The sequence below is a fragment of the Mustelus asterias genome, chromosome 3 (assembly GCF_964213995.1).
Source record: "Mustelus asterias chromosome 3, sMusAst1.hap1.1, whole genome shotgun sequence".
Lineage (NCBI taxonomy): Eukaryota > Metazoa > Chordata > Chondrichthyes > Carcharhiniformes > Triakidae > Mustelus > Mustelus asterias.
The window spans coordinates 141,708,448-141,723,083 of NC_135803.1; the positions used below are offsets into that span (position 1 = coordinate 141,708,448).

Below are 14,636 nucleotides of genomic sequence, written 5' to 3' on the forward strand. Positions count from 1 at the left end.
CCCAACCCATTAATATCTCTCCACCAGCTACAGTACTCAAGGAGGACTGCAATAGAATACTCAGCAGTCACTTGAATGGGTTCGACTTTTTAAAGTGTGTTTATTGTATGCGGGCACCACTCACAAGTTCAGCATTTATTACCCATTCTTAATTTCTCTTGTGGAGGTGGTGGTGAGCAACCCTCTTGAACCATTGCAGTCCCTGTGGTGAAGGTTCTTGGGCACTGCAAGGTAGAGAGTTCTAGAATATTGACCCACTGATGTTGAAGCAGCAGCGATATATATCCAAGTCAGGACAGTGTGTGGCTTGGTGGTGGTCCCATGTGTCTGCTGCCTTTGTTCTTCCAGGCACTGTTGGTTGTGAGTTCGGGAGGTGTTGTTGAAGACTTGCTGAGATGCTGCAAGGCACCTTGTAGATGATACACGCTGCTGCTGCACTGGTGTGAAGTGAGTGAATGTTTAAGGTGGTGGATGAGGTGATGATAAAGCAAGCTGTTTTGTCCTAAATGTTGTTGAGAATCTTGTGTGTTGTTGCAACTGCACTCACCCAGACAATAGGAAAATATTTAATTACACTCAGACCTGTATCTTGTAAATTGTGCAAAGACTTTGGGAGGCCATGGTAGCTAACAAAGACTTTGGGGAGCTGCAGAATTTCCAACCTCTGACCTGCTATTGAAGCCATAGCATCATGTGACTAGTCCAGTTATTTTTCTGGTCAATGGTGACCTCCAAAGATGCTGATAGTAAGGAATTTGGCAATGGTGATGCCGTTGAACATCAAGGAGAGATGATTAGATTCCCTCTCTTTGAAAACTGTCACTGCCCAGCACTTGGGTGATGCGAATGTTATGCACCACTTATCAGACCAAGCCTGAATGTTATCCAGCTCTTGCATACACTGTTCCATTATCTGAGGAGTTACAAATAGAACTGCACATTATGCATCCTACTTCTAACCGTAGAAAAGGAGTGGGGGAAGACCATTGATGAAGCAGTTGAGATAATTGGGCCTAGGACAATGCCCTAAGGAATTCCTGCAGTGATATCCTGGGACTGAGGCAATTAGTTGCTGACAACCCCAACCATCTTCCATTGTGGTCAGCATGGCTCCAAGTGATTCCTATTGACTTCAATTTTATCAGGGCCGCTTGCTGCTGCATGGTGCCCTGATGAAAAGGGCAGTCACTGACCAACGGAATTCAGCTCCTTTGTCCATGTTTGGGGCAAGGTGTATTGAGGCCGAGAGCTGAGTGGTTCTAATGGAACATAATGAGTAAGTGCTGCTTGATACTAATGGTAATGACACATTCAACACATTGCCAGTGATTGAAATTTGACTAATGGAGTATTTGATTAGCTTGGACCTGTTATGCTTTTGATGGGCAGGACATATCAAGGCACTTTTCCATTTTGTTGGGTAGATGCTGATGTTGTAATTACTGGAAGAGATAGACTAGAAATGAGCTGTCTGGAGACAATACACATCTCTTTAACCTGTGCTTAATGCTCCCTCCACCCACATTGTCTGTATCTTTAAGATCTGGTTGGCTGTAGGGATTCGCATTCTAATCAGTATTCTGTAACTTGATTTTGTGTCTCTGTGCCCTGTTTGAGAGCACATTTCCACATCATCTGACAAAGGAGCAGCGCTCCAAAAGCTAATGGTATTTGCGACCAAATAAACCTGTTGGACTTTAACCTGGTGTTGTTAAAACTCTTACTTAGTCCCAGACACAGTGCTGCAGTTCCTCTTCTGGCCACTGCAGCGCTGTGCATGGAGGGGTTGGAGAGCTGTCGGCCAATCTGATTGGCTGACAGCTCTCAAAGGCAGGACTTTCTTCCAAGTGCAGACGGAAGTCTTGTCTGCTGCCAATCAATGCTCAGTGGGATATGTTCCCCACCAACCCTCCAGATGATGGGCCAAGCCCCCACTATCTGAAAAATTCAGGCCATTACGTCAATAAAAGAAGAAAAAAAGATGAGAGTAACTGGCCAGGAATACTTTTACCAGTTTATAAAAAGGAGAGTAGCTAAAGTAAATGTTGGGTCTTTTGGAGGCAGAGACATGAGAAATTATCATGTGGAAATGACAGAGACATTGGCTGCAAAAGTTCAGAGTAAAAAGCTGAAAAAAGTATCTGCAGAGATAATGGCTGTATTGGTTATGATTTTCTAAAGTTCCCTAGATTCTAGAATGGTCCCAGTGGTTTGGAAGTTAGTAAATATAACATTACTATTCAAGAAAGGAAGGAGAGTTAAACAAACAGGGAATACAGGCCAGTAAGTCCAACATAAGTAATCAGGAATATGCTGGAATCTTTCATTAAGGAAGTTTCATAGAATCTCTACAGTGCAGAAGGAGGCCATTTGGCCCATTGAGTCTGCGCCGGCCACAATCCCACCCGGGCCCTATTCCCGTAACCCCACATTTTTACCCTGCTAATCCCCCTGACACGAGGGTCAATTTAGCATGGCCAATCCACACAACCCGCACATCACCTAGTTACAGGAAGGATGTAAATAAGATTGAAAGAGTGCAGAGAAGGTTCACAAGGATGTTGCCGAGTTGCTTGAGAAGCTGAGTTACAGAGAGAGGTTGAATAGGTTGGGACTTTATTCCCTGGAGCGTAGAAGATTGAGGGGAGATTTGATAGAGGTGTATAAGATTTTGATGGGTATAGATAGAGTGAATGCAAGCAGGCTTTTTCCGCTGAGGCTAGGGGAGAAAAAAACCAGAGGGCATGGGTTAAGGGTGAAAGGAGAAAAGTTTAAAGGGAATATTAGGGGGGGCTTCTTCACGCAGAGAGTGGTGGGCGTGTGGAATGAGCTGCCGGATAAAGTGGTAAATGCGGGGTCACTTTTAACATTTAAGAAAAACTTGGACGGGTTCATGGATGAGAGGGGTGTGGAGGGATATGGTCCAAGTGCAGGTCAGTGGGACGAGGCATAAAATGGTTCGGCACAGACAAGAAGGGCCAAAAGGCCTGTTTCTGAGCTGTAATTTTCTATGGTTCTATGGTTCTATCTGGAGGAAACCCACGCAGATGCAGGGGGAATGTGCAAACTCCACACAGACAGTGACCCAGGGCCGGAATTGAACCCGGGTCCCTGGCGCTGTGAGGCAGCAGTGCTAACAATGCATTTAGATAATCATGGTATGATCAGACAAAATCAACATGGTTTTGCAAAAGGAAATTTGTTGGGGCTACTGGAGGATGTAACTTGCAGGGTCGGCAAACGGGAACTTGTAGATGCCATATACTTGGATTTCCAAAAGGCATTCGATAAGGGGCTGCACGAAAGGTTAATATGCAAAGTAAGGACTCATAGATTTGGAGAGAATAGCCGGAACTCTACCACCTCACTTGCCACAGAATCGGGTGAGGGTCCAACAAGGGAAATTACCATTAACCTCAGGCGGGAATTTCCTTTCTTGCCTGAGCGAGGCCATAAAGTTCCGTCCAATATATTAGCATTGGGTGGAGGATTGGTTAACAGATCGGAAGCAAAAAGTAGAGATAAGCGGGCATTTTCAAGTTGATAGGTTGTAAGTAGTGAAATGCTGCAAGAAACAGTGCTGGGGCCATAGCTATTTTCAATTTATACTGATGACTTTGGAGAAATGACTGAGAGTAATGTACCTAGGTTTGCTGATGATACAAAGTTAGGTGGGAATGCCACTGTGAGGACACAGGGAACATGCAAAGAGATATACAAAGGTAAAGTGAGTGAGAAGCAAACGGGCTGATGGAATATAATCGGCGGAAGTGTGAGTTTATTCACTTTGGTAGAAAGAATAGAGAAGCAGAATATTATTTAAAGGCATGAAGCTTCTAAATGTTAACATTCAGGGAAACTTGGATGTACAAGACAGGAAGTTAGCATGCAGGTGCAGCAAACGATTAATAAGGCAAATGACATTTTGACCTTTATTGTGAGAGGATTGGAATACAAGATGAAGAAGTCTTGCAACAATTGTATAGGATTTAAGTGAGACCACACCTGGATACCTTACCCAGTTTTGGTCTCCATATTTAAGGAGGGATATACCTGCATTGGAGGGGATAGAGCAAAGGGTCATAAGATTGGGGTTGTCCAGTGATGGAAGGCTGAGTAAACTGGGCCTCTAACCCTCTGGAGTTCAGAAAAGTGAGATTTAATCTCATTGAAACATTCGGATTGGCTTGACGGGATAGACATTGAGTGATTGTCTTCCCTGGCTGGGGAATCTAGAATACCAGAACCCAGCCTCAGAATAGCAATTAGGATTGAGAAGAGCAGAAATTTCATCACTCAAAGGGTCGAGAACCTTTGGAATTCTGTCTGCAAGAAAGCTCTGGGTGTTCCATCATTGAGTAGATTTAAGTCTGAGATAGACAGATTTTCGGTCTCTCAAGGAATCAAGTGATATGGTGAGAGAATAGAGTTCAGGCAGAAAATCCGCCATGATCATACTGAATGGAAGAATAATCTTGAGGCCCCTGTGGTCTTTTGCTCCTATTTCTTATGAAACCTCCTCATCCTAATAGTTTAATTGTCCATCACTATTTATGGCTGGATGCAATAGTACAGTGGAACTTCTCTTGGGTAAGTTTGGTTTGCATTCATTTTGCTCTGTCATACATGTTGCTTCTGCTAGTTAGCATGTATGTACTCCTAAATTATAGCTTCAACAGGTTGGTACCTCATTTTGAGATAATCCTAGTGCTGCTCCAGGCATACTCTTTACACTCCTCATTGAACCAGGGTTCATCCCCTGACTTGATGGTAATGTTAGAGGAAGGAAAATGGTGGGCTATGAGTTCACAGATGGTGGTAGAATAAAATTCTCTTCCTGCCGATGTTGATCAAGGAAATTTGAGCTGCTAGATCTGTTCTGAACCTACCCTATTTGGCGTGGTGATAGTACCAAACAGCACAGTGTCTTCAGTCTATCAATGGGATTTTGTCTCCACAATGACCGTGCAATGCATCTGCAACAGGTAGATTTTTGTGCATTTTCCCTCAGTTTGGTAATTTCACCATCTGCCTCTAGTCCAGCTATATCCTTCAGTGCTCGGCCAGTTCGATGGGTAGTACTGAGCCACTCTTAATGTCCCCCATCCAGAGGACATTCTGTGCCCCTGACACCATTTAGGACAGAGCAGTCAGCTTCATTGGTGCCCTTGACACTGTAATCAATATTTTCTCCCTTCATTACTCATTTGACAAGCTTATTTCTACAGCACCACCCAGTCCTGCAACCTCAGCCATTAAGAAGAACAAGAGCAACAAAGCTTATGGGACCACCATGGTCTCCAACTTCCCCTCCAAGTCAGTCTTCATCCTTACTTGAACAGACATTGCCATTCACCCATCATTGTTGGGTCAAAATCTTGAACTTCACATTTTGATGTGTGGGGCCACTATCAGCATGAAAACTGCTGTGCTTCAAGGAAAGACTCCAGTACTGCCTTGTCCGATACAGCAGGAATTAGAAAAATGTTCCTTTGCCAGTATTGTCCACATCCCAGAATAAATGTGGAAAATATCTAATTGATCAGGCAAGGCCCGAGGAAATTCTACAATCATTGCTGCTAAATGGAGTATCTGGGATGTAGAGGTGGCATCGCTGGGAATGACGATTTGATAAGTTGCAATGCCTCAAATCACTGAGAGTGAAAGAAAACTCATCAAGAGAAGATTCAAAATCAAAATTATTTCCAAAGCAGCATTTGTCCATATATCTTTCACTTATTATCTTTTCAATTGGGCAATTTTAAAAATAACCCTCATCTACGCAAGTGGAAACCTCATTTTCTATTTTGCTGAAATATAATTCTATTAAATGACATGCTGGATTGTGTTCACTGTATTGGCTGTTAACTAATCATATTTAATGGTATATAACTGATTTGAGCAGTACCTTACTCTAGTGATGGGATTGTCTTCTGATTATTTAAGTTCATTTATTAGTGTCACAAGTATGCTCACATTAACACTGCAATGAAGTTACTGTGAAAATCCTCTCGTCGCTACACTCCAGCACACTGAGAGAGAATTTAGCATGGCCAATGCACCTAACCAGCATGTCTTTCAGACTGTGGGAGGAAACCGGAGCACCCAGAGGAAACCCACACAGACAGGGGGGGAACATGCAAACTCTGCACAGACAGTGACCCAAGCTGGGAATCAAACCCGGGTCCCTGAGGCTGTGAGGCAGCAATGCTAATCATTGTGCCAGCGTACCGCCCATATGTTGATTTGGATTGGATTCTGGGTAATTAATTATCTTAACCTCATGGCATTTCAAGCTTGCAATTGAAACTCACATCGAGGGTTTGTGCAATGTTGACAATGGATGATTGTACATGGATACAAAACTGGTATCCAGTATTTTTATGATTGTTAGTTTCAAAAACATACATTGATGCACTCAGAAAGAACGGTAGAAAAATAGACTTAGCTTCTCTTTTACTAACACTCAGGTTAACATTTGTTTGCTTTTCATCCTTCTGTCACCACACTGGTAAATTCCTTATCAGCTCTCCAAACCAGAGCTATTTTAAACCCCATAATCCACCTTAATTTAGATAAACTGAAAGCACCAATCTGTGCTAAATTAGCTGTACTCAGCTGAGGTGGCAGCCGGGACATTGCAATTGGTCACAGTAATGCCAGAGTAGGGTGAACAAAATTGGCTTGAATTCTAGCTCCTGATTACAATTCAGCAAGCCTCATGGTGTGGATGAAAATTGGATTGGTCTCAGTTGTAATGCCCTTGTGGTAAAATAGCCTGCAGGCATGAAGAGGTAGAAATGTGTTGTGCACATTTATCAAGTGTAACAAAAAGAATAATGCTCACAATTTGCAGAGGGCTCCCGTCCCTAATCTGTATACATATGTACATATGTATCAGGAGAAGGAGGATGTACCACCATTCAATAAGATTATGGCTGATCTAATTGTGGCCCCAACTCCACATTCCCCCTACTTAAAAACCTTTGACCCCCTTGTTAGTCAAGAATCTATCTACCCCTGCCTTAAAAATATTCAATGACCCTGCCTCCACTGCACTCTGGGGAAGAGAGTGTCACAGACTCAGGATTCAATGAAAAACATTTTCCTCACCTCAGCCTTATGTTTAAACTGTGTCCCCTAATTCTAGCCTCTATGTATGCATATCAGCCACTGTAAAATTCATATGGCCAACTTTATTCTTCAGTTGCTACCAAAGAGTGCTGATGAAGAGCAGAATTCTTTCAATGCTTGATCACTCTGCCTGTCGCAACCACCCCCCAGAAGGCATCTTCAAAACCAATGGCCCCACCTTGGCATTTTCAATGTGCAGAGTGTCTGAAGAGGGTTGGCAGGCAGCCACACCATTCACTGAAATGAATCCTGAAGCTCAACATTGACAGGCCCTCAGGCCTCCCAGTTGGTCTAGCTGCGCAGCGCTGAGCTTATAACAGGTCTAACTGAATTTCTATGGAAAAAGTATGCAGGGATACTCTGCACTATACTCTGGCAAGCTCTGGGTTGCACAGTGGCATGGGAGGCAGAGTGATTAGCACTGCTGCCTCACAGCGCCAGGGACCTAGGTTCGATTCCCAGCTTGGGTCACAATCTGTGCGGAGTCTGCACGTTCTCCCCATGTCTGTATGGGTTTCCTCCGGATGCTCCGGTTTCCTCCCATAGTCCGAAAGACGTGCTGGTTAGGTGCATTGGTCATGCTAAATTCTCCCTCAGTGTACCCAAACAGATGCCAGAGTGTGGCGACTAGAGGATTTTCACAGCCACTTCATTGCAGTGTTAATGTAAGCCTACTTGTGACGCTAATAAATAAACTTTAAACCCTTCAGGGGCAAGGGGAGGAGATTAACAAGAGAAAAACGAAATATGCATATATGCAAACAGAGCTACAAAAAAGTGGGGTTGTGTGGGGTCTGTTCATTTTGGGACGTTAATGGGCGGCACGGTAGCACAGTGGCTAGCACTGCTGCTTCACAGCTCCAGGGACTTGGGTTCGATTCCCGGCTTGGGTCACTGTCTGTGTGGAGTTGGCACATTCTCCTTGTGTCTGCGTGGGTTTCCTCCAGGTGCTCCGGTTTCCTCCCACAGTCCAAAGATGTGCAGGTTAGGTTGATTGGCCTTGCTAAAAATTGCCCTTAGTGTCCTGAAATGTGTAGGTTCGAGGGATTAGTGGGTAAATATGTAGGAATATGGGGGTAGGGCCTGGGTGGGATTGTGGTCGGTGCTGACTCGATGGGCCGAATGGCCTCTTTCTGTACTGTTGGGTTTCTATGATGATAATCTTGAGATTTAGTGAAGATGTCTGTTTAGCAAAGCATGGGTGCAAATGACAATAATGATCTCACAATAACTACCCACCAGTAACCTGCACTTATAGAAAGCCATTATTTATGATCACATCCCAAGGTGCTCCAACGAGATGATTACAGGATAAACCTGGGAATACCAAATACACCCATATACCTGTCTCATATCTTGTTCCCTTCCTGTTACATCAACCCAGTTCATTCAAATTGCATGAAAGCTTTTGAAAATAGATTAGATGAATTTGCATATCTATTTGGAAACTATTTGCATCTCCTGTTACCTTATTTTCATTTAGTAAATAGGAAATATTGAAAATAGGAGCAGGAGGAGGCCATTTGGCCTTTTGGTTGTCCTTCAGTAAAACATCAGTAAAACGAAGGAGATAGTTATCGACTTCAGGAAGTATAGTGGCGGACATACCTCTGTCTACATCAACGGGGATGAAGTGGAAATGGTTGAGAGCTTCAAGTTTCTAGGTGTCCGAATCATCAACAACCTGTCCTGGTCCCTCCGCACCAATGCTATAGTTAAGAAATGATGTGGAGTTGCTGACGTTGGACTGGGGTAGGCACAGTAAGTAGTCTCACAACACCAGGTTAAAGTCCAACAGGTTTGTTTGGTAGCACGAGCTTTCAGAGCGCCGCTCCTTCATCACCACTCACCTGATAAAGGAGCGGCACTCCAAAAGCTCATGCTACCAAATAAACCTGTTGGATTTTAACCTGATGTTGTGAGACTACTTACCATAGTTAAGAAAGCCAACCAACGCCTCTAGTTTCTCAGGAGACTAAGAAAATTCGGCATGTCAGCTACAACTCTCACTACTTCTACAAATGCACCATAGAAAGCATCCTTTCTGGTTGTATCACAGCTTAGTATGGCTCATGCTCTGACTGCAAGAAACTACAATGGGTTGTGAACATAGGCCAGTCCATCACACAAACCAGCCTCCCATCCATTGACTCCGTCTACACTTCCCGCTGCTTCGGAAAAGCAACCAGCATAATCAAGCACCCCACACACCCCAGACATACTCTCTTCCACCTTCTTCTGTCGGGAAAAAGATACAAATGTCTGAGGTCACGTACCAACCGACTCAAGAACAGCTTCTTCCCTGATGCCATCAGACTTTTGAATGGAACTACTTTATATTAAGTTGATCTTTCTTTACACCCTAGCTATGACTGTATGACTATATTCTGCATTCTCTCCTTTCCTTCTCCCCTATGTACTCTATGAATGGTATGCTTTGTCTGTATAGCATGCAACAAACAATACTTTTCACTGTATACTAATACATGTGACAGTAATAAATTAAATCAAATCAAATCAAAGGGATAATATATTTTAGTATCTGGCAGTGGAGTGCCAGATTGTTGGAGTTGGTGCTTAGAACCAACACTCTGGACTTTCACAATAACTCAGAACCCTTTTCCTAAAGAAACTTCAGCGTTGATGGATGGCACGGTGGCACAGTGCTTAGCACTGCTGCCTCACAGCGCCGGGGACATGGATTCAATTCCCAGCTTGGGGAATTTCAATTCCTGTCTGTGCGGAGTCTGCACGTTCTCCCTGTATCTGCGTAGGTTTCCGCCAGGTGCTCCGATTTCCTCCCATGGTTCGAATGATGTGCTATATAGGTGCATTGGCCATGCTACATTGCCCCTCAGTGTACTCGAACAGGCGCCGGAGTGTGGTGACTCGAGGATTTTCACACTGTTAATGTAAGCCTACTTGTGACAATAATAAATAAAAATAAGCTGCACCTTCTCCAATTCCACAAACCCCAATCAGTGTATAACTCCAAGGTAGTTTCTGTTTCCACACATTATTTTGATGAGATTGCTACTTACTGTCCTGCCAGTGGCTGTCTCCTGCGCTTTCTTGACTTTGCCATAGGCTCCCCTGCCCAAGGTCTGCAGGATCTGGTACCTGTGCTTCAGGTTGTGTTTGTGCTGGTGTTTCTTTACAGCTGGGCAGAACTGGCTGTCGGAACTCTCTTCCCAGTCCTGCTCCTCGGGACTATCGGATTTGCCTCTGGTTATCATCTCGCCCTCCTGACACTTTTCTTTCTTCATCTTTCCCCGCTGGCTCCCTCCATCCGTTCTGGTCAGGGCAACTTTTCCGGATCAGGGGATTCAGTCGGTGAAAGGTTCCTTCCAGTGGCGGGGGGGAATCAGACTCCAAGGGGAGTCCCTACAGACAGCGCTGGGAAGGTCAAGAACTCGTTCAGGAGTCAGCGAGAGTAGAAAGGTGAGTTCAGGATGTGAACACAGTAGCAGCGCGGGGTGAAAGGCTCCAGCCTGTGTGAACTCAGATTGCCTTCCGTAAACGCCCGGAAACTATACTTTCAAACACAATCCGGAGCTGCTTCACCTCTCAGTGAGTTTATCTGTGTGGCCAGGTCAGGGCTCAGCGGCCCGGGCAGCTCAGCCGTGGCACGCCAGTGATTCAGACAGTGCAACATTCCACATGCCAGCCTCACACAGCGGTCCCTGTGTAATATCTCCGCTCCCACACTCTCCAACCAGCAGACAATGCCACACGACATCAATGTCTCCCCCTGCCTCTTCCATCCTGCGCTTTATCTCGCCTCTTGTCTGCCTCATGATCCGTGTCCCCGCCTCTCTATCTCTTTCAGTCTCGGCATCTGTTTTGCCAGCTCCGGCCCTTCGTGCTCTCTGTCACTGCTTATCTCCCAGTCAATCACACCGCCTGCTACATACTAACTGCATTCTCCTCATAGTTGAGAATGGACATCAACAACTTCTCAAGCGCATTGTGCTGCTGTGTTCTCTAATTCTCTTTTCTAAATTATTAATTTTCAGTTACAACCACATCCCAATCTCAAAACCTCCTGCCTGTATAACTTTAGTCCCTCTTCAATATTTTAAGTTTTTTAAAACGTTTATTTATTAGTCACGAGTAGGCTTACATTCACACTGCAATGAAGTTACTGTGAAAATCCCCTAGTTGTCACACTCCGGCACCTGTTCGGGTACACTGAGGCAGCGTGGGCAGCACGGTGGCAGAGTGGTTAGCACTGCTGCTTCACAACGTTAGGGGACATGGGTTCGATTCCCGGCTTAGATCACTATGTGAAGTTTGCATGTTCTCCTCATGTCTGCGTGGGTTTCCTCCGGGTGCTCTGGTTTCATCCCACAATCTGAAAGACGTGCTGGTTAGGTGCGTTGACCTGAACAGAGGCCAGAGTGTGGCGACTAGGGGAATTTTGCAGTAACTTCATTGCAGTGTTAATGAAGTCACAAGCCTTATTTGTGACTAATAAATAACTTTACTTACTGAGAGAGAATTTAGCATGGCCAATGCACCTAACCAGCACATCTTTCAGACTGTGGGAGGAAACCGGAGCACCCGGAGGAAACCGATGCAGGCACGGGGGGAATGTGCAGACTCCGCACAGACAGTAACCCAAGCCGGGAATCGAACCCGGGTCCCAGGCGCTGTGAGGCAGCAGTGCTAACCACTGTGTATCTTTGCTGTAAAAGAGTTGATTGACTGGTCATGTTTAATCTATTCCAAATTGCATGTTCTTGATTAATTTGGTTCATTCAAATCAGGTTAACAAGAAAATCGACCAACAAGAACGCTCCTGAAGCAGCCAAACTGCCTTGTCTGTGACCACCTCATTTAACTCACTGAGGATCAAGAAAATTGAGTTACAAATCAGGACTTGGTAAAATAAACAAAATACTGCGGATGCTGGAATCTGAAATGAACAGAGAATACTGGAAAATCTCAGCAGGTCTGGCAGCTTCTGTAGGGAGGGAAACAGAGTTAATGGGTGGGATTTTCCATGCACCCCAACCACCCCCCCCCTCCCCCAAAGTGTGCTTGGCAGTGGTGGAGGCTATTAGGCAGCAGCAGGATGTTCTGATCCCGCTTTTCTCAATGGGATATCCTGTTCCATGCCCCAGGAAACCTGTGGCAGAGGTTTGCTGTAGGCGGACTGGAAGATCCCACCGGCGAGAACGGCTGGAAGTTTCTAGCCCTTTAACCCTTCGTCAGAACTGAAGGGAGGGGGAGTGTGTGTTAGATATGTAGAAACTGCAATAAAAGTAGCAACTATAAGAACAAAAGACAGATGGCCTGGTGTGGGAAGGAGAGGGTGGGGTTTGCATCGAGGCAATACATATCTGGGATTTTTTTAAAAAAGATGGAGGAGAAAGGTCACAGTCTATTGAGCCCTGAGGGCTGCAAGATGCTGAACTGGAAGATGAGATGCTGCCCCTTTCGCGTGCGCCAGGCTTCACTGGAGCATTGCAGCAGGCCAAGGACAGACATGTTGGCATGACAGCAAGGTGCTGAATTAAAATGGCAAGTGACAGAAAGGTTGGGGTCATGTTTGCGGACTGAGCAAAGGCGTTCTGCAAAGTGGTCACCCAGATGCGTATTCGATAAAGTCTGTTTCACTGGCCCAAATGTAGAAGTCCGGATAGAAAACTTGGCTTTATGAACTTACTCAGTTTTTCCTGCCCCGTACAGTATTTATTCGATGATGTTTTTTTTTCTTGTCTGCCTTCTTTTCAATGCTAAAACCAGATTAACTAAATTTTTTAAAAGTCTTGTTTATTGGGCAGCATGGTCAGTGCAGGCTTGGAGGGCTGAAGGGCCTGTTCCTGTGCTGTAATTTTCTTTGTTTAATACCTAATAGTTCTGATTTGAATTGATTTGATTTATTATTGTCACATGTATTGGTATGCAGTGAAAAATTTTGTTTCTTGCGCGCTATACAGACAAAACATACTGTTGTTAGAGTACATGAGGAGGAGAGAGTGCGGAATGTAGTGTTGCAGTCATAGCTAGGGTGTAGAGAAAGATCATCTCAATATAAAGTAGGTCCATTCAAAAGTCTGATGGCAGTAGGGAAGAAGCTGTTCTTGAGTTGGTTGGTATGTGACCTCAGACTTTGGTATCTTTTTCCCGATGGAAGAAGGTGGAAGAGAGTATGTCCAGGGTGCGTGGGGACCTTGGTTATGCTTTTCCGAGGCAGCGAGAAGTGTAGACAGAGTCATTGGATGGGAGGCTGTTTGCGTGATGGTCTGGGCTACTTTGTAGTTTCTTGCGGTTCTGGTCAGAGCAGGACCATACCAAACTGTGATACATCGGGAAAGGATGCTTTCTATGGTGCATCTGTAAAAACTGGTGAGAGTTGTAGTGGACATGTCACATTTCCTTAGCCTCCTGAGAAAGTAGAGTTGTTGGTGGGCTTTCTTAACTATAGTGTCGGCGTGGAGAGACCAGGACAGGTTGTTGATGATCTATATACCTAGAAACCTGAAGCTCTCGACCATTTCCACTTCATCCCCATTGATGTAGACAGAGACGTGTCCTGCACTATGCTTCCTGAAGTCGATGACTCTATCCTTCGTTTAACTGACATTGAAGGAGAGATTATTGTCATCGCACCATTTCACCAGATTCTCTATCTCTTTCCTGTACTTCGTCTCAACATTGTTTGAGATCCGACCCACTATGGTAGTGGTCATCAGCAAATTTGAAAATGTAGTTGGAGTGGAATTTGGCCACACGGTCATAAGTGTACAAATAGTAAGGGGCTGAGGACACAGCTTTGAGGGGCACCGGCGTTGAGGATATTGTGGAGGAAGTGTTGTTGCCTATGCTTACTGATTGCAGTCTGGGGAAAGTACATACATCTCTTGTAGGATGTAAATGCCAAAAATTGTATAATTCTTTAACTTACTTAATTTATTTGTTTATGTCAAGAGAGGCTGCCATTTGATTTGATCCAGCATCCGTTAGATAGGTGGCTGGCTCTCTCAGCTTTTTGATAGGGTTTACTTGTATACATTTCCAGACAGCTATTTACACAGGCACTTAAACTGGCCAGATTCCTATGTTATCACCTTGAAGACAATACCTGGGAAGCTCAGGCATTTGCTAAGGATGTTTGGCAGCCTGATACATATCTGTTTTCTTTTGTTCATTGGTTGGACTTCAAAGGTACCATCTCAAACAACTTTTATCTCAATTCAACAATCTCTCTGAAACCATCAAAAAGGAGGGGTGGCAGTCGAAGTTGTAATCAAGGACCTAAACCCAGATTTGAACCAGCTATTTCCAACAACACCAGAGCCTTTAGGGGGCTAAATGACCAGTGTTGTGGCAGTCACCTACCCAATGATGTCGCAGTCATTCCTTGTGCCATTTAAACAGATCTGTTTTCAAATGCAAATATTGGCAACTGATTAGGTCATTTAGATCTGACAAGCTTTTAATGTTTTCACTGAAGTTGGGAGGCCAGAAGAGCCCCCACCAAGACGTGTTGATGT

General features: G+C 44.6%; 1 protein-coding gene across 1 annotated transcript in view; it reads right to left on the bottom strand.

The window, feature by feature from the left end:
• The window catches only part of LOC144485073 (NUAK family SNF1-like kinase 1), a 49,495-nt gene extending 38,571 nt beyond the window's left edge, over positions 1–10,924 (bottom strand). The window contains exon 1 of the mRNA XM_078203370.1: positions 10,176–10,924. Coding sequence (XP_078059496.1) covers positions 10,176–10,400 — 225 coding nt within the window. The 5' untranslated portion in view covers positions 10,401–10,924. The remainder of the gene's footprint in view (positions 1–10,175) is intronic.
• Between the last annotated feature and the right edge of the window lie 3,712 nt (positions 10,925–14,636).